Here is a 27,898-nt window from a genome sequence, read left to right on the forward strand (position 1 = left end):
CACCAGCAATGAATTTAATGTTATCTGCTACCAGTAATGACAAGACATTGGCTCATAAGAGGAATGTCTTGATCATTTTACATGATTCCAGTCTTTGAAGAAAGCTTTGTGTCCACAGGGTAGGGCAGGAGGCAGGGGAAGGACAACCTGGAGATACTGAACCTCCCCTCTAGAGCGTGCTTTTTGCCCTTCACATGGAACTCAGGGGCTTTCTGCCTCCAGGCTACAAGCCTAGACCACTTTGTATTCTATTTGGAAACAGGGTCTCACTAAGTTGCTGAGAGCCTCACTAAGTAGCTGAGGCTGGCTTCGAACCTGTGCGGTCCTCCTGTCTCAGCCTCCCGAGCGCGGGGATTCCAAGCGTGCGCCACGACGGTCAGCTGTGTGTGTGTCTTTAATTAACCGGACTGCATGAAACCCGGGAGTGATGGCCGAACCTAACACTCTGTTGGGAAATTTAAAAAAAAAAAGTAGTTTATTTTCCCAACATCATTGAGATGTATCCAAACACATTTTCAGGTATTCTTTAGTCGCACGATTCTGACGGATAGGGAAAAGGTGCACTAAAATTTTCTTTTCTGACCAATGTGATTACAGAATGACCTCTAATTAACTCCGTAATTATTCTTTACCATCAAATCATCAAAGCTCTGGTTTGGTTTGGTTGGTACGGGAAGGCATTCTACCTCCAAGCTTTACCCCCTGGCTGATTTTATTTGCTATTTAAAAACCAGATTGCTGAGGCTGGCTTCCAGCCTGTGATCCTCCTAACTCAGCCTCCCAGGTACTGGGATTACAGGCGTGTGCCACCATGCACGGCCAAAACTGTCTTTGAAGACTGGAGCCATGGGAAGCTATCGACCAATTCTTCAGCACCCTGACTCCCTTAAGAGAAGGAGTCAGGGCGCTGGAGAAGCAACGAGACAAATGTTTTAATTCCAAAGTTTAGCGCAGTTTCTGGCACTGATGTAAGTGCGAATTAATAACGAGATGAGGAAATAAATTTTAAAAGGGTGTGGGAGGAAGATATACAGGGCACACGGGTAGCACAGGACACACAGGCATCTGTTGTATTTCTAGTACTTTCTGCCATGTTTCACATTTTTCAGAAGCAGTTGCTCTGATTCAGCAACCGGGATCGTGAGGAAAAGATGCCTTAAAGCCAGGGGGAAGCAGGCATAGCGTCGCCAAACAAATGCAGTCAGGCGTGTGCTTAGAATGTGCGGTGCCCCTCAGGGTCCTGGCTTTCGGTCAAAGTGAAGCGCATTTCCCTTCTCCTAATGGCTGCCAGGAATCTCGAAGCTCACTCTTAGGCCCAGACTTCAGTGACTGTGAAATCTTGTAGGAGATCTACCCTTCTTCTCTCTTTACTTCTTCCTACTCCATACTTTCTGTGTTTAGAGTAGGTTCTGACGGCTATCTTACAATACCCTAGCCAGGTGTGTTGTCACACGCCTGTAGGGCTAGCACTTGAAAGACTGAGACGAGAGAGAGGATCACAGGTTCAAGGACAGCCTCAGCCTCAGTGGAGAGACTCAACAACCTAGCAAGACCCTGTTCAAAAACAAAAGCAATTAAAAAAAAATAGAACACTTTTGAAGAACGGCCATTTTAATGATATTTATTCTGCCTATCCAAGAACATGGAAGATCACTCCACCTCCTAAGGTATTCTTTGATTTCTTTTTTCAATGTTTTATAATTTTCTCTGTAGAAGTCTTTTACCTCCCTGGTTATGTTTATTCCTAAGTATTTTATTTTGTTGTGGGCTATCCTGAGTGGAAGTGTTTTTCGGATTTCTTTTTCAGTGGATTTATGGTTGTCACACAGGGAAGCTTCTGATTTTTTAAGATTGATTTTGTATCCAGACATTTTGCCAAAACAAAAAATAAATATATATATAAAAGGCTGAGGGTAAAGCTCAGAGGTAGGATGTCCCTGTGCTCAGTCCCCAACACCACCATCACAAAACAAACCAACGACAACAACAGAAAAGAAATCTCTCCAATCATATTAAGATCAAAATAAGAGGCCGGGCGTGGTGGCGCACGCTTGTCATCCCCGTGCTCGGGAGGCATAGACAGGAGGATCACGTAGGTTCGAAGCCAGCCACGAGCGCTGGCTTAGGAGACCCTGTTTCCAAATAAAAACGTAAAAATAGGTATGGGAGTGTAACCCGGAGGTAGAAGGGCTTCCAGGAACCCCAGTACCACCAAAAAAAAAAAAAAGATCAAAATAAGAAAGAAACACGTATTAACAGGAGCCACGCGTGATACACTGAGATGTACCAGGCCATTTCCTGTAGCGTAACTGCTCTTCTTAGCAACACTGCACAGCGTAGTCAGCATCCACTTTACAGGGATGTGGAAAGTGAGACCCAGACCCAGGATGCTAAAAGTGGCCCAGCTCCACAGCTAGTGAGTAGCAAGGTGAAACTTAAACCCAAGTTCAGTGGGTCCCCTGACCTGTTACCATGTCAACCACACCGGGGGCTGCGGGTTGTGATACTATCTTGAGCATGTGATGGTCCCTGGCAAATCTGGCCCAGTGTCTGCTTTGTAAATAAAGTTTTATTGGAACGCAGCGATGTTGGTCTACTCACATATTATCGATGGCTGAGTAGTCGCAACACACAGATCTTTGGCCTGAAAAGTCTAAAACGTTTACTCTCTGGCCCTTTGTAGAAAACTTCTCTCTCTCCTGCTCTGCACTCTGCTGCTTCAAATGACTATTTGTGGTTTCTAATAAGGGATGACAGTGTATCATCTACATTAGAAATATGTTTAATGCATTCTATTAAGAGTTTTGATGTCTAAAGCATTAAGAATCAAAAGGCAAGAAAATCTGCCAATGAAGAAGCACTCTTCCATGGTGTTTCTCCAGACACACGAAATGTTTCACGATGGTTTATTTTTAGTGCCTTCGGGTGGGGGGAAAAAAATGTATGGGATGGGGAGAAAATGAACTTGGAGATTTTTTCGAAAATTTTCTTTAAAAAATCATAATGCAGATCTAGATTTAAGAGCATTCATTACAGTGAAAACCTGCCCCTCTGTTTTCTTTTCTTTCAATTTTCATACTGTGTAGAAAAGCAAAGCCACATGATACCCTGTTAGGCAAACCCAAACGGGGTTCTCGTGTTGAGTAAGACCCACGCAGGATGTTGGCTTAAACACGATTCCTAAAACTGAGCTGGGGGGAAGAAAGAAAGATTAATCTGTAATTTACACATCGGTCTGCAGGGTAATTTATCCCTCAGAATTTGGAATTTATTTATAATTTATAGCCCACCCACTCCCATACATGGAGTGGAAACAGCAAACTTTGGAATGCGAATCCAAGAATATTATATTTTGGGATTAGTAGGTTCAAGTTCTGAAAGTAATTTAGTAGAAAGTAAAAATAAATAACTTTGTTAAAGATTTTTCTCCTTGGATGTTTAAAAAGCGAGGAACAGAAAACCTTTATTTTAACTTATAAAAAAAAAAAGCACGCTTCTCTATTTAATCTTCCAAGTGAAACGAAGCCTTATTTCTTTAAATTATACTAGAGACAGAAAGTTGAGAAGAGAAATAGGGCCCACCATCAAAAATGAAGTTCTACAAACCTTCAGGACCGCATACTGATTTCTAATGTAAATTCCCTCTCAATTGCAATTATTTTCCAGGATGAATCAAACCCTCGGCCAATGTTTTAAGAGCTGGCTAAGATCAGAAATCCAGGCAATGAAAATTCTAGCTTATGTGCCATCCCCAACTTGGAAAAGTTCAGGGCTGGAAATCTAAGTGTTCTCTTTGCTGGGCATCTATAAACCTGGAACTATACAATGTTTTGGGAGAAGAAAAAACATTTATGGAAGACCTAGCCCTCGGAGCTGCGGAGCTGTTCGGGCACCATCCCAAACGTGTAAACTGAGCAGCTATAAACCAGAAACAGGATGCGCTCGAGCATCAGGAACAATCGCTTCTGAGTCCGTCTCTGAACAACCCGCTGGCCAGAAAGACCGGCGAGGGTCCCAGCTCTTCCATTCTGAGAGAGCCACTGCCCACCAGGCAGTGTGGACTGTGGCTCCGGCCCAGAATCACTGTCGAAACAAAAATATCTCTCAAAACTCAGTGTGTTGGGGGCTCGCCACAGGCTTTGGGTTGGAACTTTCCAGTAATGCCCCAAATAATTGGACCTGAGACGCAGTGGCTGCCCACCACCACCGCTGACTCTGGGGAGAAGTATTTGGAAGTCGGCGAAGGCTCCTGGGCTGACCACCCAGAACCGTGAGTGAAGAATAACGGGATAAATGAGGGAGGAAGAAAGCAAAGCAGCGGAGGGAGAGGTGGGCAGGAGCGGTGGACACGTCCCGCCGAGCTGGGAGGACACTGGCTTGGGGCACCAGGTGCGGTGTCTTCTACACCTGTCGAGTGCCATTGCCAAAAATTAAATGTGAAGCCCAGCGGGTCTCCACTGTTCGCTAAGGCTTTCACAGGAAACCAAGGAGAAGAAAGAAGATACCACTGGGACTCGATCATCAAACAGTGGATGGCAGAAAAAAAATTGTAAAAAAAAAAAAAAAGTCGAGGCACATCTATAGATTGAAATAATTGACCTTATTTGGTTCCTGGTTTAAACACATTGGGAGAAAAAAGAGAGGAAAATTAGAGAGACAGAGAGAGAGAGAGAGACAGACAGACAGACAGACACACACACACACACACACACACACACACACACAGAATACAAATGTTTATTGTTTTGAAGCCAGGCCTGAAAGCGCAAGCCTGTAATCCCGGTACTTGGGAGGCTGAGAGAGAAGCATCATAGTTTTGAGAACAACAACCTATGCAACTTAGCGAGACTGTCACAACCTACCGAGCTCCTGTTCTAAAATAAAAAAGGGCTTGGGGGGATAGAATGCCCCTGGCTTCAGTCCCCAGTCCCCTCCCCAACTGTTCTGAACCGGAACATTTCGAGGTGATGTGTCACTCGGCAATCTAGAACCAGCATGGAAATCCACACCGAGAAACACCACCTCAGCCTGAAAAGTGGCAGAAAAACGGGGTCTCATTTGAAGTCTGGGCCTGCCACTTGCAGAGCCTGGGAAGGTGACTCGGTGCTTCGGCCTTTTAATTTGTCAAATAGGGCTAATGGTGGCTCACCAGCGTTACCGCAAAAAGAATCCAAGAGAGGCTGCGTGCACGTAAATGCCTAGCGCTTTGACTTGCACAGAGTAAACAGAACTCTGGCAGGCAGCTCTTGTTTACATAATTACGATTAGCAGTGTTAGCAGTTCTCAATCTAAAACAGCCTCTTCCTCCCCACTTTCCCTCCCCAAAGAGAAAGACGGACAACAGAGGCGCAGCCCAGGAACCCACTGGAAGGTGGACAGAGGGTTCCCCATCGCAATGGACCCCCTTCCTCGTGGAGTCTGTATTTGCCTCTCCTTCCATCTCTTTGGGCCCCAGATGGCACCACGAGCTGCTGCCCTGCTGCAGGAGGACAGGCTGGGGCCTGAGCGTGAAACCGCACACACGCAGGATCCCCTGGGCTCGTTCCAGCAGTGCTGGGGCGGTCTAAGTAAGAGGGAGGGCATCCACACGGATTTTTTTTTTTTTTTTTTTTTTAGGTACTGGGGATGGAACCCAGTGGCATTCTATCTCCAAACTACACCCCCAGCCCTATTTTTTATTCTTTATTTTGAAACACAGTCTCACTGAGTTGCAGAGGGCCTCACTAAGTAGCTGAGGCTGGCTGTGAACCTGTCTCAGCCTCCCAAATATTGGGACTGCAAGCCTGCACCACCACACCCGGCTGTCCACATGGAATTTCAATTGATGGGTTTTTCCTTTCTTCAGTCCAACTGGACAAAAAAATCGATTTTGAACCGCAGGGCTTTCTTTTCATTTGTCCTTATATTTTACATGCAAGAAAATGTGACGGTCTAAAGATGGAGGGAGATGATAGGAGCCAAGTGACAGGTATTTTTTGGCAGCCCAGTCATGGGCACTTAGATTCCCCGGTGACAGTTCTCAGAATCCAAAGGCCTGTGAGTTGCCGGGCGTGGTGGCGCACGCCTGTAATCCCTGCACTTGGGAGGCAGAGACAGGAGGATCGCACTGGTTCGAAGCCAGCCTCTCTGGCTTAAGAGACCCTGTTTCCACATAAAGTTAAAAAATAGGTCTGGGAGTGTAACCCGTGGGAGTGTAGCCCGGAGGCAGAAGGGCTTCCAGGAACCCCAGTACCACCAAAAAAAAAAAAAAAAAAAAAAAAAAAGGCCCGTGAGTCCCCGATCGTCACCTGCCTGTCCGGGAGATGGAACCCAGATTTCACCTTGGTGGTGTTTCAGAGCAAAAGTGCTTGCTTTTTCTTAAATGCATTTTTCACCACCACAATATTTCTCTAAGCCACGTAAGATCCTGTTCTCTGGGGAGGCGAATCCAGAGAATACAACAGAGGGTTCCAAAAGGAAAACAGTCCTTGTTTCCGAACTACAAGTATAAAAAAATCAAAGTCATTTGCTAAAATCAAAGATTAGGGCAAAATGGGTGGTAGCTCCTTCCAAGAGTTTGGGCTCTGTGATTACAAAAGGCACTTACGTCTGATGACTGCCGAACTGCTTGATGGTTAAAAACTAATGGTCCCTTTAAGCCGAGGAAGACGGTCCCATTATGTAACAGTTGGTGCTCCTAGGCAGAGCTGCTCAGATGCAGTGCCAGCTGACGCTGGAATTGGAGGGAGGAGATGGGAGGCGGAGATGCCAAGGTCTAACTGGAGCAGGAGGCGCCAGGAAGACGGCAGCGTCCACACTGGAGGTGCAGCGCCACGCCTCACACCCTCTGCCAAGTGCCCTGGGAACGGAGTTCCTTTTCCCCAAATCTGTCTGTATCCTGTTTAAAATGAAGGGCAGGCCGGGCACAGTAGTGCACAACTCTGATCCCAGGACTGGGGAGGCTGAGACAGGAGGTTTGCAGGTTTGAGGCCAGCCTTAGCAACTTAGCGAGGCCCTAGGCAATTTAGTGACACCCTGTTTCAAAGGAAAAAAGAAAAAATAGGGCTCGTGGAGAGGGGTGTCGCTGAGAGTCAGAATGCCTCTCGGTTCAATCCCCAGTACCACCAGAACAAATAAATAAATGCATATAAATAATAAAGTAAAATAAAGGTCCTTATCACGATGGTTAAGAGGAAGCCTGATAGAACTGGCCAGATGTGTTCCCGCCTCTCTACCTAGCACCCTGCGTTTGAATAAACTTCTCAGCCTTTCTTCCTAGCCCCACTTTCCTCATCTGTATAATGGAGATCGTCGTGCCGGGACCCCAAAGGCTCGCTTTGAGAACTAAGTCAGAAGGTGTGTGCAAAACATTCTTAGTGTGTGGCCCACAGCACGCCCCGGTACATGCACTGCTACTTCTGCTGCGGTGGTTCGCTAGCCCTAGTCCCTCTGTAACAACCGCAGGCAGATTCAGTCGAGGAGTGAGCCATTAGTCATAAAACGCGGCTTGCTGACATCGGAGATTATGGCCTGCTTGAGGTTACTCTGGCTCCCGGCGGCCACCACTCCCTCCCCAGAGCCAGAAGAAGGCTGGGGTTTGGGAGGTCTTCGCACATGAACCAGTGGACAAATGGCGCAGGACTAAATGAAGGAATGTCTCAAGCACTGCTGCGGGGCCCTGTCTTGAGGTTATCTGAGGGCGATGGCAAGGGATGGCAGCTACCAATCTCCAAGGATGGCCTTGGGCACACCATAGGCTCCCTGGATCTGCGGACAGGCTGTGGAATGTTACCTAAAGGTGCCTGGGAGCAGAGCCCAGAGCCTGTCCTTGGGGAACGTTCAACTCCCTCTAAAGACAGACGTCACTCCCTCTAATGCACAGAGCTCAGGGCTCAGACCACCTGCTTGCTCCCACAAGCGCCTTAGACAGCCAACTTGCTGACGGTCTACGAGACAGCAAGACACCTAGAGAGACAGGCTCGGCGACTGGCCAGCCCCGCGGGGTCAGCTCCGCACAGCAGGGCTTTCCCATCTGGTCTCAGGCCCCCTCCCTCACACCCCTGCTTGCCCAAATGTAAAACTAATGTCCCCGACAGAGGACAACCCAAGGACGGCTGGTGGCGTATCGGGGCTCCGTGGCCCCACCTGGCCTGGGATGAAGTGACCCTTCAGGTCTCCATCGCCTCACTGAAAACAAACGCAGAGAAGTTATTGAGCAATGAAATTTAACCCACGGTTAAATGAGAAGCCAGTAGTGTTTGCCCCATCGATGAGGCAACCGCAGAAATAAATACTTGGAAAGAAAATTGCTTTCCTTAGCATAGAGTCTGAGGAGAAAGAGTCTTTCTCTCCCCCTCACTTTCCCTGTCTCTTTCTACTTTTTGCCCCTTTCTCCTCTCTTCTGTCTCCTCACTCTCCGTGAGAAAAGAAAGTTGTCCTGTGAAACATCAGAATATGCAAGCTCTCTCTGCTTTCCGGCTGCCAAGAGATGAGCTACTCTCCTCTGTCACTCACTGGGCCGCCATGATGTCCGCCCTAGAGTTGGCCAACTATAGACAGTACCTCGGAAACCATGAGCCCAAATAAACATTTCCTCCTCTTTAAAAAAAAAAAAAAAAAGCAAAAAAAGAAAAAGAAAAACATGCAAACAAGTCTTGAACTACGCATTTTGAAAGACTAAATAAAAAAAGAAAAAGAAAAAAAAAGACTAAATTTCTCATTTCATTACGAGTTCATAGCCATATCTATGCAGCACAGCAAAGCATCGACGGCTTGAAACAAACACTAGACCCCATTCGTGCTCAGGATCCCCAGCAGTACTGGGTATGTGTTCAACTTTGAGTTTACTTGTTCCTGGATGCAATTAAAATATGTTTTTGTCGGATGAGCTAAAAAAAATATGTCTGTAACTAGGATCCGTCTTAACAATGGCCCAGCTTTTATTAGCCACTTTTACTAGTGTTCTAATAGTGTGTTTTCCTTTTGTATCTGGGAAGCTGTTATTAGATTGATGACACATCTCATAATGAGGGGGACTTAAGAGTCAAGAAAATATGGGACACCTTAATGGGGCCAATATAAATGAGCCTCCTGTTTGGACTCATGCGACAACACCGCAGCTTTGCCTTCTCCCGATTGTGTTCATCTGATAAAGACATTAACAATAGCAAGGAATGATGATCTATAGCCCTCTGCTGGAACACTCACATATCCTTGGCCTTGAACGCTTCGGCAAAGTGCTGAACGCTCCGGAGCAGAGCCAGGTCCAGGGTCATCGCTTCTACCTTGGCTTTGTGCTGGAACGAGAGAGAATAAAGAGCAATAATAAATAACAGCAGGTTGAGTTCATGGTATCAAGTTACAGTAAATGTGTTATGGAACATGTCGGAATTCCCCTGTTTAATATTAGACGCCCAGAGAGAGTATAAATCATCGCAATGAAAGGAAGAACAGGGCTTTTACTGCCAAGTTAGGGAACAGGGGAGGCTCTGCTGCAGCTCCTGACCGGGGCTGTGCTCTGCCTGCCTGGAAAGAGGCTCTTAGAGGTCAGAAGCTCCCATTATCTGTGCTCAAGCTGCATTATGCAGAGCTCCCACGGCTGGGGATCCACAGCACCGGGCGGGGCCAAGCCTGGCTCCTGCCACCCGGCTGAGTTGGGACAACGGCAAGTGGTCAACACGCCGATCTCCCTGGCTGCCCCCTAGTTTTGGAAATGTTTCCATGAAGCCCGCACCAAAATTGAAGACAACCCACTTACGGGAAAAACAAAAGCAGGCAAGACTGCCACACACCAGTGGACTCCGACCTGAACCCCCAGGAGCATCCTGGCCGAGTCACACACTAAAACCCATAGCCTGTCGGGGCACTTATTGATGATAATAATGATGAGGCTCATGTTGGCTATTGCCTATTAAGAGCTTTCCACGGGGATATTAGCACACAACAAACTCATCTCATTAAGTGAGATGATCAATCTCTAGGACACCTGAAGGACAGGCAATATTCTCCACATTTTTACAGGGTGGGGCAAGGACTGAGCCCCAAGCACCCTGACTCTAAAGTCCCAGTCCCCTGCTGACAAGAACCTGGGGCTGAAGAGGTCAGAATTTGATGCAATCATCTTCCGTCATCTTCTACTAGTCAGAGCCCGCCCGCCACCATCCTGGAAGGACAGCTCTCACGGTAACCCTTCCAACTTGTCTGTGTTGACTGGAACGAGGACGCATCTCAGGGTCGCCCTTCCACATTGCTTGTGTTTATGGGAGACTTCCAACTTTTAAGTCTGGATGGCCTTCAGGGCATGAAATGAAATACTACTACTGCTTAGACCTAGCTCCTCCCAGGGACATAAAGCTGGGAATGCCGGGGCCATCTGCCTGTTCAGGTAAGAAGGCCCCAAGAAACAAATGGTTAACTTGGGAATTCTAGTCTAGACTGTGATGCTTAAGGCAGGCTATGGAGAATAACATGATACCTCTGATGCTAAGAAGGGGAGTGCAAATGGCGCCGTTGAGAACACCCCCGACCCTCTTGCTCAGGGATAGATACGAGCTGTGCAGAGATGTTTAGTGGCTCTGCAGCCAGTTTATCTTGGCTGCCTGACTCTTGGGCTCTAACCCAAGTCCTAAGCTTTGAACCACAAACTCTCGGCAGTGGTGGCTGGGAAGCGTGCTGACTTTGGACCACTGAATATTTTTGTGCCTCTGTTTCTCCATTTGAAAAAATCAAATAACAATGAATTATCTACTCAAAAAGGTTTGTTAGATGCACCAAAAATCCTGCCTGGGAGATGTGGGGTATTTAATAAATTAAATAGGTGGAGAAAAGATTTTGTGCCGAGTCTTGCCCCAATGCCACTTGGCCATTGATGGTGGCTAGGTGGGCTTAAGTATAGAATGAAGGGAAAAGTGGGCAAAAGACCTTGCTAAACATGATGTCAGACCAGATCTCTGGCTTTATAATGCTGGAGGATCCAGGTCATGTCTAACAGAGCCCAGTTTTAGGGAATAATTTTTTTTTTTTTTTTTTTTTTTTTTTTTTTTTTTTTGGTGGTACTGGGGTTCCTGGAAGCCCTTCTACCTCCGGGCTGCACTCCCAGACCTATTTTTACATTTTTATTTGGAAACAGGGTCTCCTAAGCCAGCGCGCACGGCTGGCTTCGAACCTGTGTGATCCTCCTGTCTCCGCCTCCCAAGCGCGGGGATTACAAGGGTGCGCCACCACGCCCAGAGGGAATGATGTTTTAAAGCGACAGTGTCTTTCCTGAACCTCAATAGCATCTTGATGCAAAGGTAACCAAGGGTGGTAGCCAAGGGGGATGCGAATTCCTGGTCTTGGTGTGACCGCGCTGGCTGCTCAAATGTGCAGGTTTTAGAAAAAAGAAGAAAAGCATCCAGGAAAAGGGAGCTGCCAACGCGTGGTGTCAGGGTCCCAAGGTCAGAGAATCACAGAGTTTGGGATTCATGCAAGGCGAGGCCATAACCCCATCCTACATAGAAGGAGACTGTCCCCAGTCCACTCGACCCTGCTGAGTGAGGTCACACCAACTGTAGAGAGCTCCTGGCTCCGGGTAAATGGCAAAACCCCACAATCCCTCTGTTCTAGTAACCGATAGTCATTGGATGGTTAAAAAAATCTCTTTAGAGTGCAAAATCTGGTTGATGGCTAACTTTTCCTCCCCACGGAGATTCTTGCGACTCAAACACTTAACTACTCGACCTGACATTCTGAGTTAGCAAATAAATGACCCTTCACCCTCAGAGTACCTCCTCTGGTGTTATTCACTCGCTCTGGGCAGGATACCAGAGAGCCCGCATAGAATCTTACAGAAATGGGATCACATCAAACGTGCATTACGTTGTAGAGGAGGTAAAAAAGAGAGGGTTCCTTGTTGCCCAGTCCCCTTGGGGATCCCCCAGAAATACGCATGCCACATATCATAAAAATGCATGCATTTATTTCCCTCCTAAAACACAAAGAACATTCCCAGATGACGACCCCAAAGCAATATTCCTGCAAAAATGACGACAGCGTGGCCAAGCAGCCCCTTTATTTTTCTATATATACAGAACTTACGCTGGGTAAGTCTGTCTGTTGGTTTTTCTTCTTCACTGCAAAATAAAGTACAGAGCTGCCACTACCAATAAGAACAAAATCAGAACATATACATCCAGGGGGAACCAGGGGTCACAAGCCGTCAAGTAGTTCAACAGACTGATCCACAAGCCGCGGGTTACTAGGCTCCTGGGGATGGTGATTCAGGTCCAGGCACTATGATTCAGGTAATTCTCCTGCCCTGGGTATCAGGTTTCTTGTTTCTGCTACTGACCCTGAGAAATGCAGAGAAATGGTGTGCAATACAGTATGTCCAGGAGAGGAAAAATGTAGCTTTCAGAATCAAGGCATGCGGCTGGGCATGGTGGTACACGCCTGTAATCTCAGTACTTGGGAGGCTGAGAGAGGAGGATCGCAGGTTCGAAGACAGCCTCAGCAAATAGTGAGACTCTCGGCAACCTTGCGAGACCCTGTTTCAAAACAAAATCTAAAGTGGGCTCAGGGATGTAGCTCTGAAGTAGAATGTCCCTGTGCTCAATCCCTAGTACCACCCCCACCACCACAACAAAAATCAGGGTATGTGAATATGTTTATGTGTATGTTGGTATGGGGATTGCTCTTCTGTCAAACTTTTTAACTTTGTAGAAATGTTTGCCATGGTATATAAGAAAGTAGTGGCTGAGAGATTGCAAACAGAACCAGTGTGGGGTGTGTGTGTGTGTGTGTGTGTGTGTGTGTGTGTGTGTGTGTTTTACTGGAGATTGAACCCAGGGGCATTCTGCCACTGAGCTACAACCCCAGCCTTATTTTATTTTTTTATTTTGAGACAGGGTCTCACTAAGCCTCAGTACTGGGATTATGGGCATGCGCCAACTCACTCAGCTACAATTACGGTCCAGGGGTGAAGTTCTGATTGGTAAATGAGGATAAAGACTCTGCCTAATATGAGATTCTCTGCTTGGTCTGCTCGTGATTCTGACTGGCCACAATTCACTGTTTTGCTTTAACGCAGGTACTTCTTGCTGTTGCCAACTTTTATTTGAAACTAATGATTGATTCAAAAGAAGAGGTCAGCTGGGCGTGGTGGCACACGCTTGTAATCCCTGCGCTTGGGAGGCGGAGACAGGAGGATCGCGCAGGTTCGAAGCCAGCTGTGCTGGCATAAGAGACCCTGTTTCAAAAATATAAAATAGGTCTGGGAGTGAAGCCCGGAGGTAGAAGGGCTTCCAGAAACCCCAGTACCACCAAAAAAAAAAAAAAAGAAGAGGTCAAATTGATATAGCAAGTACCCATATACCCATCCCCAGCGTTCCTTCTCAGTATCATCTGTGTATAGTACATTTTCAGAACTTGAAAGTTGACATTGTACAAGACAATATATGACCACAGTCATCACTAGGGTTTCAGCAATTTGGAGACATTTGTTTTTCTCTTTGTTTGGTATATTTGTGTGTTTGTGTAATTCTATACATTGCGTTATGTATAAATTGGCATAACCATCACCATATTTGAGATACAGAATGGCTCCATGACCAAAGAAAAAGCCACAGCTTTGACTAACAGGTACTCAAGTTAGCACACGTAATCAGAACATAGAAAGTTCAGGACTTGTGTGGCCAAGAGCCTGCTCTCTGGACTGGCAAAGCAATCACACAGAAGCTCTTCTTGTAGTTCGGAATGGCCAGCACAGTAAGGTCTAAATTCCTTGGCATGGCTAGAAAACCTTCTGTACCAATCAGGACATGCTGCCGTAAGGAACAGACCCCAAATCTCCACGTCCTGACAATCCAGGACGAGCTCTGTTTACACTTCATCTCCATCCCTGGTGCGTGGGCCCACGCTTAGTGAACTCAGCCAGACGCCCAGTGCATGAACCCTATCATCAGGACGTCAGTGGGCCCCACAGCACAGCGAAGGCAACACCATGAGCCCCATCAGAAATCTCCAAGGCTCTGCTGGGCAGTGACAGAGGTCGCTCAGAATCACACTGCGTTGGAAGAGAAAGTCAAGGGACTGTGCCTATTTTTAGAAAGATGCAAGCTTCTACGTGCCCAGAAAAATAGAAAATATAAAGCAAGGAACGGTAACAACTACCACAGTCCAAAACTTGGCCCCTGTGTATCTGTCTGATCATTTCCAATCACTTCCTGCTTCAAACTCACATCAAGTCTAGAGAAATTAAGCAAAGACAGCTTGAACACACACACACACACACATACACACACACACACACACACACACACACACACACACACACACACGGATCTGCAATCCCACTTCCCCGAAATGAACGGTTAGCCTCCCATATAGCCTTCCTTCCTTGAGATCTCTTATCGATCCAAGTATCTCCCTACCTACTTGTCTACCACTCACCTTTGATAAATATCAAGAGCATCATATTAAGAGTAAGAAGTCTTGAAATGTCACAAAACACTTCTCTGAACCCTTTGCCAAATCCTCACTCTTTCCTCTAATCCCAAAACATCTCAGACAAAACAGAAAAGCAAATTTACTCGAAATTCTGTATACAGATGTTACAGCCCATCATTTCAAAAGAGAACCATGCAGGTGGTCTCTCACACAGGAACTTCTACTTAGCTCAGAGGCCTATCTGCTCTCGACGTCCAGGACTTGGCCAGAAAGACACCCCTGGATGACCACACTCTCCCCCCACATCCGTTGGATGCATCCCTTGCCTGACACCTTCAACCTGCCAGACCTTCCTGCTCTGATCTTTATTCGCTTCTGAAACCCGCTTCTAAGATCCCGGAATCTGTGAGTGTAGAATCGAAGGGGTTTGTTGTGGCCCCACATCGCTGATCTTCAGTATCACTTATGACTATAAATTAGCCACCTGCGACTCAGATGTGAGATTTGCCTGAAACCAAAGGAACTGTATGGAGGAGTCTGCGGTACTTAAACAGATAAAGTGGGAGATTAATTTTTTTGGGGGGTAATGGTGCCAGAGCCAGCTGACCTGGCAGCACAGCTCGGCGGGACCGCGGGGTCGGCAGCGTGACTGCGGGGAAGCGCGGAACCTTCGCAGAATTGGCCAGAGAGGTCAGAATAAGGACTCACTCCCGTGTACACCACGTAGGAGACATACAATAGGTTCTTGGTAAATTCCGTTACCCCCAAAATTTTGGAGACCATGATTTAAATATAATGTCTGCCGTTTTTCAATAATGGGGTATATGTTAGTAATTACAGTTCCTCTTGCTAATTTCACCAAATGAACATAACTAACCCTGAAAAGCACCTTCGTGAAGGAGGATAGATGGCCCCAGAGCAGGAAGGAGGAGACATACTGGATCCCCGTGAGACCACATTCCCCGAGCTTTCTGACCCCCAACAGTGTTGTCTGAGCCGGCGATTCAAGCCACACTGCCTGGGTCCGAATGGATCCCAGCACTTACCAGCTGGACAGGTTAAGTCTCCTTCTGATACACTCAGGTTTGTCTGCAAAATGGCAATAATGTTAGGCGCTGTCCAGTAGGAAGTGCAATGACAGATGTGAAGCGCTGGGAGCAGGGTCCCGACGTGCTCTGCACCCCTGTCACCGCGGTGCTAGTTCTCTGTTACCCGACCGTCCCCATCAAGTGGCTTTGCTCTTCACAGATCTAGCTGGTGGCTCACCGGGGTGGAGGGCGCTAGCTACCTTACAAAGGGGAGCGACCTCATAGTGCTGACCACCTCCGGCACCCGGGCATCCTCCTGTCTCTATGGCAACCCGTGGGGACCTCTAAGCTCGTCACCCATCTCACAAACGGAGAAACTAAAGTCCACAAAGCTCTTGCGTGACTCCGCCCAGGTAATAACCCGCAGAGCTGCAATCGGCACCGAAATAATTTTAAGTGCTGTTTCCTATTCCATGATCCTCGAGCAGCCCAGGCTTCCTGTGGCCTCCCACCCTCCCTGCCCCTCACAGACCCTCCCGGCAGCTGAGGCCAAGCCCCAGGGAAACCTGCAGATCTGCAGTCTCCTGATGCAGAGGGCAGCCAGCCGCCCCACTCCTGGTCATCCGTAAGGGCGACAACATTCGGAAGAGCAAATTTGCTCACGCATTCACTCATTCACACCGTGTCTGAAGGTGAATGCTCCTCAGGCTGGGTCTCCTTTACTTCCTCTTCATTCCTCCGTTACTGCAGAACATCAGAGGGAATATTCTGCACACACGTCTGCTTGCCCGTAATCGGAGGCCAACTAAGGGCCATATTCCATAAAAATAGGCCTTCAGAAAACAGAAATAATTCCAGTGATTGCATTTATTTTAAAATAAGCCAATTTTTAGCCCGGCGTGATGGTGCATTCCTGTAATCCCAGTGCTTGGGAGGCTGAGACAGAAGGTTCCTGGCCAGCTACAGCAACTTAGCGAGGCCCTCAGAAACCTAGCGAGACCCTGTTTGCAAATGAAAAGTAAAAAGATCTGGAAATGTAGCACAAGCATTAAATCCCCCTGGGTTAAATCTCCAGTGCCCCACCACGCACCCACTATCAACCTATAGGTTGTCATTAATTATAAATTGCTTGTAGGTTAGCTGGGAGTGTATGGATGAGTTACTTCCCGGATCCCCCTTTTCCCCATAAAGAACCCAGGGTATTTGGTCTGGGAACCAAGTTGCTGGGTGCATGGAATCTGCTGAATACAATCCCATGAATGTACTTCCAATTGTGACATCTAGTACCAGGCTCTGAATCCCCGCACACACGCTGGACATTTCAAGTGGCAGGTAGAAAGCTTCATCACTAAGAGGGTCAAGAAAGAGCAGCACAAGCCAGGCATGGTGGTGCACACCTATCATCCTAGTACTTGAGAGGCTGAGACAGGAGGATCGCAGGCTTGAGGATAGCCTCGGCAACTTAGGGAGGCTCTCAGTAATCTAGCACGAACCTGTGTCAAAATAAAAATGTATACAAAGAAACAGGCTGGGGATGTAACTTGGAGGTCTCTAGGTTCAGTCCTTAATACGAGGGGCTGGGGTCCAGTGGTTAGAGGCAGAAAAATAGAAAAACTCAGAGGTACCAAGTGGGCATACAGAGCTGGAGCTCCAGTACACCCTAAACATCCTCCGTCAGCTGTGGGGACTCGTCATATACAACTACAGAGGCAAGATTTACTGTCCACAGGAATCAGCAATGGCTTCAAGGTGCTGACCTCTGCAGAGCTGATGGGAATGTCTCTACCCTGCTCCTTTATATACTATAGTGTTCACCTCAGGATCTTTCTAACAGAAGCCCTCACTCATGCATATAATTTCATAGCAAAAACATAAAAAAATAAACACCGATAGTATGATTGATACTACTTTTTATTATTATAACAGTAGTAGGGAAACCTTTTTAATGTATATATGAGTTCCACCCATTTTACAAACAGGGAAACTGAGGCTGGGAGAGGCTCGAGTGATGCAGGTGTTAAGCCACAGGTTCCCAGGAGAGACATAACCAGGTTTAAAGCTCGTGTCATCCCAGAATGCCACGCTGCGCTCTACCCTCTCTTCAGATTCCCCAACACAGGGCAGCAAGAGGCTACAAAGAAATTAGCACCACCGATATGTTCTTATTTGTGTCTATTTTATATCATATTTATTTTACAGACTTAGAATTTACAAGAGAAGCATTACTGCTGGAAGAGGGGGAAAAAAAAGTAGCCACAGCAATAATCTACGCTCAGAGCTTATTGCTAATGGCACCCCGCAAATTCTAATCCAATGGGCCCTAATTGCATTATGCTGATGCTGCTCACCCTTCGGCTGCGTGCACCCCAGTCCTGATTTTACATTCTGAAACCTTAAGTAGGAGTTGTCACATTTACAGCAGCGAGAGACACTGGCGCGGAACAGATTATTGACATGACATTATTCACTAGCTACAATAGAGATCTAACTAAACCAGTTTAATAATTCATCAATATCCTATGTGGGACTTTATAACACTAATTTCCCTGGTATTATTTAAGTGATGCGCCCGGTGGCCGAGGCTGGCGTATCGTCTCTAGGAGATGCGAGAGGAGATGGATGCTTGCATTGATTTGTGATTCTTGTACCTCTCCGTCTAAAGCGCTCATGCCTGTCTCGGGAGTAAACTCGCAAGGGAGTTGGTCCAAGTATGCTCTGATAAATACTCTTTTTGATAGGATACCCAGGGAAGAGATGAGTTTGAGGGTCTTTTTCTTGACTGGGTGCATATACCACATTTTGCTTTTAATAAGCATAGGCTTCCAGGGAAGTTTCTACCTTTTGCAATTGGGAACCAAACCAAAAGGATCCTTGGCCAAGCCCTGAGTCTTTCTTCAATTCTTGAAGGCTAGGGCTAAGCCTGTGGTTCTTGACCTTGAAATCAAACATCAAGCATCAACTCTGACTCCTGGGCACCCACTCACCTTTCTCCGCCAAAATACACAAACATCTCTAATAAGAACATGATGACAGCTCTTTCTTTAATACACACAGGCCAAAAACTTTGCCTTGTGTTGCTGGGGTTCGATTCATAAAACCACCGTATCAATATCCATAGGTAATTGTGAGGCTATTCAAGGAGAAATTATACTGGATAACAGCTTATTTAATTTGGTATATGAGTTACAAGCCATGTAAAGCAAAGCTATTAAAAATGCTTAGGCAGTAATTGGCAATATTTTGCACTCTGGATAAAAAAAAAAAAATGCTGATCTTGCCAGAAACTAACAAGAGAGTGCAAATGGTCCGAAATCACCCAATTTCCCTCTCTGCAATGTATTCACTTTGCAGCTTAAAAACAGTTTAAGGAAGTACAGTGAATGGCGCAGGAGTTTGGCAGTCAACACGACTGCATTTATGCCTCGCTATTGAAGAAAGAGCCTCCCTTTCATAGTGAATTTTTCATTCTAATGTAAGTGATGATTTACGTTAACTATAGGTAAAGCACGGTTACATTTTCCTGAAGGATTGTGGGCGAGTAAGGAGTAGTACAATGAGCTGGAGCGTAAAAGCTTTCTCTGTCATAATATTTATTATAATGGCATATAAAATAGCCGAAATAAATAATAGATGACTAAAGGTAAATTCATATGATAAAGAATCCTTCAGCAGACACCATTACTTTTGACTGCTCTAGTTTTATACACAGTTGAAGACTCTTAATAAACATGGCCTATATCTTATGTAAGTAGTGGAAACATCAAAGGTTTGCTTAAAAGGCGTCGTACTGGACATCGGCTAATTGACTGTGTAATTACGTTCTCCACTGGAATGGTCTCTATATTTTGCATATTTAATAGCTGCGTCCTGAATGAGGCTCATTAAGCATTTGAACTCCCTACTTTGGGGAAGTCCCTGATAAAAGAGGAAAAGAAATAACACCCTCCTTCCGTTCTGAAAGGGATTCACAGCTCCAAACCCAGAGATCTGGGGCCTGTTGATTATGGTTGACAGTTCAGTCATGGTTACCTTGAGCGGGAATAGAAAAGCAAGACTTGACTTTTCCTTTACAGGATTGTATATTCTACCTGAAGATCTTGGGAAATTTAACAAAAATCCTCAAAGGTGAGGATGAGCCATATCATGGCCCTTGCAACGGAGCAAACCACATACTACGAACCCCGTGTGAGTGGCATCCGACTCCAGGGATTTTAACGGGGCCACTCTAGGCCACGGTAGACATCCAGCAAAGCCCGGGGATACTTCTGGTTGACCCAGTGTCAGAGGGCTGTGCGAGCTTCTAGTGTGTGGAGACCATAGAAGCTGTGGTCTCCCACGAGGTACAGAATACTTTGCTGACACAAAGATGCTGTGGTCCACAGCATCCCCAGTGACCAAGTTGTCTGTGTGTGACCGGGAAGAGGAGCTGGGGCTCATTCTCGGTGGTCTTTTCACCTTTTGTGGTAAAAACGAAGACGTTTCATTGAAGACAGAGCAAATACGCCGAAGTAGACAATATATACAGTAAAAACTTGTCCCAAGTTCCACTGCTCACCACCTCCCCCCAAAAGGCACAATCACAGCTGGATTTAAATCTTCCTACAATATCTGCCCTACACATGTAAGAGCACCAGGCGACTTTTCCTACACACAGAGCGTTGTAGCGCATGGGTTACACCAACTGGTGCTCTCAATTAATATATAATTAAGAGCCCAGCGTGGTGATGAGTGTTTGTAATGCCAGGACTTGGGAGGCTGAGACGGGGGGATTGCAGGTTCATGGCCAGCCTCGGCTACTTAGTGAGGCCCTCTGCAACTCAGTGAGACCCTATTTCCAAATAAAAAATAAACTAGGGCTGGGGGTGTAGCTCAGAGGTAGAATGCCTCTAGGTTCCATCCCCAGCACCAAAAATAAAAAAGGTACACTACATTACATATGCGTCGCATTATATTTTCTTTCTTCTACAGGAGAAATCCCTGGAAGGAGAATCGGTAGGTCAAGGGACAGCCACATTTTAAATTACGATAGACTTTTTTTGGGGGTGGCCTCCAAAGAGATGATACCAATTTCCATCCCTAGCAACATCGCAGAAGAGACTATGGAAGAAACCCCTAAACAACCCATAATTCACAATGACATTGAAAGTCAATTAACACGTACAGATTTATATCTCTGTCTGGAAGACTCAGTACGCGGTCAGTGGCACAGAAAAGGGCTTTCAAGACAGGCTTTGCTTTAGAAAAGGAATGAATGCCCGCACGAGGTGCCACCAGGCAGGAGACAGAATCATAAAGAGAAATCAAAGTGGGCTTCGTAAGATCTGCAGCAGTGATTTTCCCATAAGCCTTGTGTAGATCCGGGCGTTTCTCCCGGTGCCTCGGGCTGGCTGGGGGAGCGCCTGCTTCTCAGAAGGTGGGTAAGCTGCGTGATGATGGTGATGAGGCTGGTATGCGGGCTGTGTAGGAACCATCTCGCTTGAGAAGCCGCTGGGATGATTATCTTTAATTTACGGATGAGCTCAAAGAGAAAACTCTCTCAGAGGTTCTGCAGAAGCAAGGCGAGAGAGCCAACAGGGAAACTAGAAAGTTTACCCAAAAAAAATCATGTTTCAGAAAGAAACAGAGTTTCCTGCTTAAAGCTGAGTCTTCCTGGCAGCCTCTTAAAGGTTCCACGAAAATACTTGCTAAAAAGAGAAAATGGTAACTCAGAACCCAGATAGGAAGAGGGGTCCCGGTTACACTGTTGCCAAATTATATTCGTGTTGTAGACTAGCAATGGTACCAGATAAATTATGGTTAAGAAGGAACTTAAAAGGAACTGAAACTTCAAGAACAAGGGCAATTTGTTTTATGAGAGGGAGGATTTCTCTAAACCATTAAATCACCTATGGTCTTGTTTTGTTGATTAGAAATGTCAGAGATCCTCAATAACTTTATACTATGTAAGAGGAGGAGATTTAAATGATGGTGTGTGTGTGTGTGTGTGTGTGTGTGTGTGTGTGTGTTTGCACGTGCACACGCCCACGTTTTACTGAGGATTCTGAGGATTGAACCCAGTGACATTCTACCTCTGAGGTACATTCCTGCCCTTTTTAATCTTGGTTTTTAATCAGAGTCTCACTAGGTTGCTGAGGCTGGCCTGGAATCTGAGCTCCCTCCTGTTTAAGCCTCCCAAGTGCTGGGATTACAGGCACGCATCACACCTGCCTTAGGTTAAAATTGCAAGAGGATAAAGGAAGGAGAGAAAGAGAAGAAAAAGGAATGAGAGAAGGAAAATGAGAGAAAAGGAGGGAAGAAAAAAGGAAGGAGAGACGTACAACAGCAGGACAGGAAAACGAGACGTGTGGAGTGTTTGAGACATAAGGGAACTCGGTCAACCACAGTGATAATAAAAGTTGATGGAGAAAAACACAAAATATACTGTCAAAATTAGCACAGATATGTCAGCCTGCACAAAAAATATAAATGGATTTAAATTCAAATATCAAAAGGCAGAAACCAACAGACCAGACTTTTTAAATCGGCTCTATGTTGTGTAAAGAAGATTTGTTACACTTAGGAAGAACTGGATGTCCCTCAAGAGCGCCCTCTTTCAATGGCATGGGGTTGTAGGGAGGAAAAGGTGACCAGGCAGAACCTACACGCCCCAGCCTACATGGTACTGCGGTGGGCATCTGGGTTCCACTAAAGTCAAAAGAGTGGAAGAGATTGCAACTCTTAGTCCTCATATGAATGAGGCTGTTCAGACTCTCTTCTTCCTCCCATAAAATGAATAAATGTAGGTTACAGTGAGTTCTCAGGAGCTAATAGAAGAGAACTTGCATACCTCACTTGTCAAATGGACAAGAGCCACGGGTCGCTCAGAGATCCCAGTGTGGACCTGTGTCATGCCCTACAGGGCACATGTTGAGACCCTTCTCTGTCCTAGGTTGAAAGGCAGAGTGAATGGTGGGTGGCTTCCAAGCCCGAAGCTCTGTGGAACAGCAAGGGTGTCTGTGCACTTCAGCTGCTCCCTGCATTTATCGAGAGAGAGAGAGAGAGAGAGAGAGAGAGAGAGAGAGAGAGAGAGATGCTTGAGGAAGAAAGATGGTCCAGGTTGCAAGCAGAAATGAAAGTTGGAACATTACAGAGCTGAAAAGCTAAAAAGACTCCAAAACCCAAACAGCAGGGAAAAAAAAAAAAAAAAGCCCAGAAACATCTTTGAGAGAGAACCACCCATTCTCGCTTCAGAATAATTGAATAATTCAAATAAATGAATAATTGAAATAAGTCAGCCTATATCAGACTAATGATCCTACTTTTCAACTCAAGGCCATTATTCCAGAAAGCCTCATGGTAGCTGTTCTCGAGAAGATAGAGACAGACAGACAGACACAGGGAGGGACACATGATAACAAATAAAGTGACTTGTGCATCTTTCCTAGGAAAGACATTATCATGGTGACAATTTAAGATGAACTTAAGGGCCACAAGCAAATCAGACACCCCTACTAAGGAATTATACTGAAGGAAAAAATATCAATCTTCATTAAGTATCCTTTAAATGGCTCCAACCCTGCACCAGCAGGGAGTGGCCGCAGTGGCTGTTACCGCCCCTTGGAGGATGCTCTTCTGCAGACCCAGCTCCCCAGGGGACCAGCGAGGATGAAGGGCAGGATGCATCCCTCACGGAGCAGGTGAGAGCTGTTCTTTCTGCCCGGGCGGTTTCCTGTCCAGTAGGATGCTGTCACTAATTGCCAGAGAGCGGTGTGTTTCTCATGCTTTTCTTTTGAAAACAGGAGATGTTGCTGTTGCAATTCTGCCTCTGAGCTATCTCTTTTGCACAGGGTGGCAGAGGGGGCTAGAAGCTTGGGTTCTCTGCCTCCCTGTACGTCACAGGGCCACAAATGCGTGAGAAGAAGGCCCTGGGATGCACAGACTTAGGTAACTGAGTGCTATTTTCTGTCTTTGAGAGAAGAGTGGATGCGTTCTCTATGTGGGAAGAAACAAACAAGAACTGAGGGTGCAAATGTGAAGACTGATGGAGACTTACTAGCAGCCCACCAAATCTCTTGCCACATTTTACCCCGTGGCCCTTAAAAGTCAAATAAAAAAAGGTGTGGGGGGAAAAATTTTGAAAATTATTGAACTGGCTCTGGCATGGCCTGGCATGGTGGCTTGTAATCCCAGTACTTGGGAGGCTGAGACAGGAGAATCGTAGGTTCTCGGCCAGCCTCAGCTACTTAGTGAGGCCCTTGCAACTTAGTGAGACCCTGTTTTAAAATAAAGAATAAAGAATAAGGCTATGGGTGTAGCTCAGAGGTAGGATGCCTCTGGGTTCCATCCCTGGTACCTCGAAAAAAGAAAAAAGATAAGAATTGGCGCTGGCAGTTCTAACATCCACTCTGCTATGCTGCATGTCCTTGTGGGACAGAGTGGCTGTCCTGGTGCCAGAATTTTCTCCCCAGCCCTGGAGCTATCCCTGAACCCAGAGGATTATGGTCGGGGCAGAGGCCGAACTGCCCCACTCCTGAGAATGTGGTCCTTTCCATGAACCCAAATCCTTTGATAGTGTTTTTGTTTTATTTTCACTATTAACATCGCAACTTGGAGATGGGGTTGGGGCGCGCTGACTTCATCCCCTCTCTTTCTACAACCCCCCGGGGTTGGAGGATTAACCAGGTTTGATAACCAAGTTGCATGTAATATAAAACGTTACCATATGTGTGGACAGGAGGTTCTAACCCTACCAGATATCCATTCTGATTGAATGGGTTGGATTTCTATTTCTTTGCTTTTAAAATTTTTGTTCTTGTTCTTATTTTTATGGTACTAGGGGTTGGGGTCAATCCTCAGGACTGCCAGAAAGAAGAAAGAAAGAAAGAAAGAAAGAAAGAAAGAAAGAAAGAAAGAAAGAAAGAAAGAAAGAAAGAAAGAAAGAGAGAGAAAGAGGAAGGAAGGAAGGAAAAAAAGAAGGGAAGGAGGGAGGGAGGAAGGCAGGAAGGAAGGAAGGAAGGAAGGAAGGAAGAGACAAAAGTTGGTGGAAAGGATGGTTGATATGGGGCAGGCAGGAGAACTTACACGTCTGTGCCTATGTCCGTGTGTGTGTGTGTGTATGTGTGTGTGTGTGTGTGTGTGTGTGTGTGTGCGCGTGTGTGGGCATATGCAGAATGAAAACATGAAAAAAGAGAGGGAGAGAGAAATTACCTAGAGAAGACTTACTAATAAGCTATGTCATCCATGTCCAGGAATCTTTCTCTAATCTCAATGGTGGCCGTAGATCAACCAGGAGCCCTACCAGAGAGTCTTAGGATGTACAGGCCAGGCTTTCCTTCAGGGAATTCCTGGGATCTAGGGCGGGGTGAGTAAGTGTGGACCTTCCAGCAGAAATGTGAATGTTTCCGGCATCATGAGAGAGTGTTTAAAACCCCTCCATCCTGCCCGGGTCCAGGAGCACGCCTTGTTGAGAACCGCAGTTTCTGATTGGCAGGCTGCTCTCTGGATGGAGGATCTATGAAGCATCTTGTGTCCAGAGACATAAACATTTCCAAACACACGCGAGATCTCCCAACCCGCAGGGCATGATGAGACACAAAACAAACAGAACCATCTGCCAGCGGGTGGCACGGGAGCCTCCAGCAAGCCCAGCTTCCTCACTGCGTAAAGAAGGGCAACAGAAGGTCAAGATACGGAGGATTTGGCTTCCCTCTGCTGGGCTTGCAGACCTCTTCCTTCATCTCCAGAAACCTGGAGAGGCAGGCATGGGTTTTTTTGTTTGTTTTTTTCTTTCTTTTGTTTTGCTTTGTGGTATTGGGGATTCAACCTAGAGGCATTCTACCTCCAAGCTACACCCACAGACCTATTTTTTATTCTTTATTTGGAAACAGGATCTAAGTTGCAAAGTCCATCACTAAGTAGCTGAGGCTGGCTGTGAGCCTGGCATCTTCCTGTATCTCAGACTCCCAAGTCCTGGGTTTACAAGCGGTGTGCCACCACACTAGGCTTGGGCATCTTTGTTTTATAAGCAGGAAAATGCAAATGAAAGAAGGTGAAGTTCTAAATCAGATGAAGAAAGAATTGGAACCCAAGCCTGGGGGACCCAAAGCATTCCCACCACTTGCCATAATAACCTATAAAAATCGCCATAATTACCTAGGTGCCTATGAACAGGAGGAGGGAGGGGAGGAGGGAGGGGAGGAGGGAGGGGAGGAGGGAGGGGAAGGGCCCTGGGAATTCTTGCAGAGGATGGTATTGCAGGAACCTAAGCAGATGGGATGAGGAAGATTAAAAACATAGGGTAAGACTCAAGTGACTGCCAGGTGCAGGGAAAACGTACAGAAAACACCCTGTGTCCCCTGGTCTTTCCAGACCTTAATCTTATGCTACAGTGCTCCCTGGAAGTGCAGCCTTAACCAGGGTAGCACATTAATCCTTCAAACACTAACAGATGCTGGCAGGAATTTAGACGGGAATGTATTTACAAAGTGACAAATTATGTTCTGTATTATAGAGAGAGAGAGAGAGAAAGAGCATCCACAAGCGGGCTGATAAATGTCAGCTACAGTCAAGAAAAACGGTTTATTTTTATTATACTGTAACCACAAATGTTTTTTTTTCTTTTTCTTTTCTTTTTTTCTTTAGGAGCCCCAAAGATTTATTTGTTGCAGAAGAAAGGAAGAAAAAAAAAAAAAACAAGATTATATATGACACAAAGTAATAACTGTAAGATCAGATATTCCTGGGACCCAAGCTTTGCCTGGGTCTTATGTGCTGCTAAAAATGCTAGCTTCTTGGTGCACAGTAAATGGTTAATAAATCAGAATGGATGCAGTGTCTTGTAATTAGATACAGCCTTAGATCACAGGCTAGCCAATTGATAGACAATATCCAGTTCCTCTTTTAGTGGCTATCAGGAGGGTAGAGTAACTATTAAAATAAATTTAATGGCTGTGACAGGTAAGAAAATATACCAGAAGCTAAAATGTAATCAGGATATCCAAGCCTAAAATAAAATTATAGCCTTGGCTGCAAACAGGGTCCCTGGGAAGGAGACTTCTGGATGGAGACCATGGGGGAGGGCAAGGTCGCTCAGGCCAAGGGATGTTTCAACCTTGAAAACAAGGGTTGGGGCGGCCTGGGGCCAAGAGGAAAGGTACACTTTACTGCTAAGAAGCTCTTCTAAAAAAATTCATTCCAAGTTGAACAATCAGATGTTGGGGTAGCCTCAGGGATGCTTGTACAAATGTCCCAGCAAGATGGCAGAAGGGTGCTGCGGAGTTGTCCACTAGAAGAGCCTTCCCAGCCGGGCTCTAGCCCGGGCCCCTGCCCGTACGCCCACAACACAGGTCAGCTAGAGAGTCAGTCTCTCTGGCCAGTGCTGGAATCTCCTCCTGAGCCCAATTACTTGTTTCTAATAGGTTGAAGGGCAGCAAACACAGGAGAGTTGGGAGAAGAAAATGAGTAGCATTGGCTAAGACTGTGCGGTGGCGCACGCAGGCTGGTCATCCCAGCATTCCGGAGGCTAAGAAGGGGGATCGCAGGTCAGACAGCCTCAGCTACTTGGCGAGGCCCTTTGCAACTCAGTGAGACCCTGTTTCAAAATATAGGATAAAAAATAGGGCCGGGGGTGTAGCTCAGAGGTAGAATGCCCCTGGGTTCCATCCCCAGTACCCCCTCCCACACACACACACACAAGATTGTTTAGTAGTTAGAGGAACATTTTCCATTTTCTAGAGTTCTCTGACACTCCCTCCCTCCCTCCCTTCCTTTATATTTTCCTACCGTTCTACCTACCTTCTTTTCATACTGAGGATTGATCTCAGGGGCATTCTACCTCTGAACTACACCCCCAACCTTATTTTATCTTTGATTTTAAAACCGGGCTTCACTAAGTTGCCGAGAGCCTCACTAAGTTGCTGAGGCTGGCCTCGAACCTGCAATCCTGCCTCAGCCTTCCAAGTCCTGAGATTACAGATATGTACCACCATCCCCAGCTCTGATATAGATTTCTTGGGAAATCATTGCAAATTAAAACTCCTCACACCTGCACATACTCTAAAAGTAAAATATTTACAAGATAATGGAATTGAGCTGGGTGAGGTGGCACACACTTGTAATCCCAGCATTTGGGAGGCTGAGACCTGAGGACCTTGGTTAACAGACAGCCTCAGCTACTGCTTAGCAAGGCCCTTTGCAACTTAGTGAATCCCTGTTTCAAGATGAAGAATAAAAAATAGGGCTGGAGGTGTGTGGCTTGGAGGCAGAATGCCTCTAGGTTCCATCCCCAGTACCACGAAAAATATAGGGAATTCACATAAAATTCATAAATCCATTTCAAGTCACAGATCACCGCATAGAATAATGAACACACACACACACACGCGCACACACACACATGCACACACACGCACACGCATGCACACACACGCGCGCACACACATGCACACGCACGCACACACACACACATGCACACACGCGCACACACACAT

The 27,898-nt window shown here is 46.3% G+C and overlaps 1 protein-coding gene across 1 annotated transcript in view; it reads right to left on the bottom strand.

Annotated features, from left to right (window-relative positions):
• WWOX (WW domain containing oxidoreductase) overlaps window positions 1-27,898 on the bottom strand; it is a gene marked incomplete at both ends in the record, with an annotated part of 987,258 nt that overhangs the window by 728,751 nt on the left and 230,609 nt on the right. Inside the window, one exon of the mRNA XM_080704229.1 lies at window positions 9,187-9,275. Within this exon, the coding sequence (XP_080560355.1) occupies window positions 9,187-9,275 (89 nt within the window). The remainder of the gene's footprint in view (window positions 1-9,186; window positions 9,276-27,898) is intronic.

The sequence above is a fragment of the Muscardinus avellanarius genome (assembly GCF_963383645.1).
Source record: "Muscardinus avellanarius genome assembly, chromosome: 10".
In the NCBI taxonomy this organism is placed as follows: Eukaryota; Metazoa; Chordata; class Mammalia; order Rodentia; family Gliridae; genus Muscardinus; species Muscardinus avellanarius.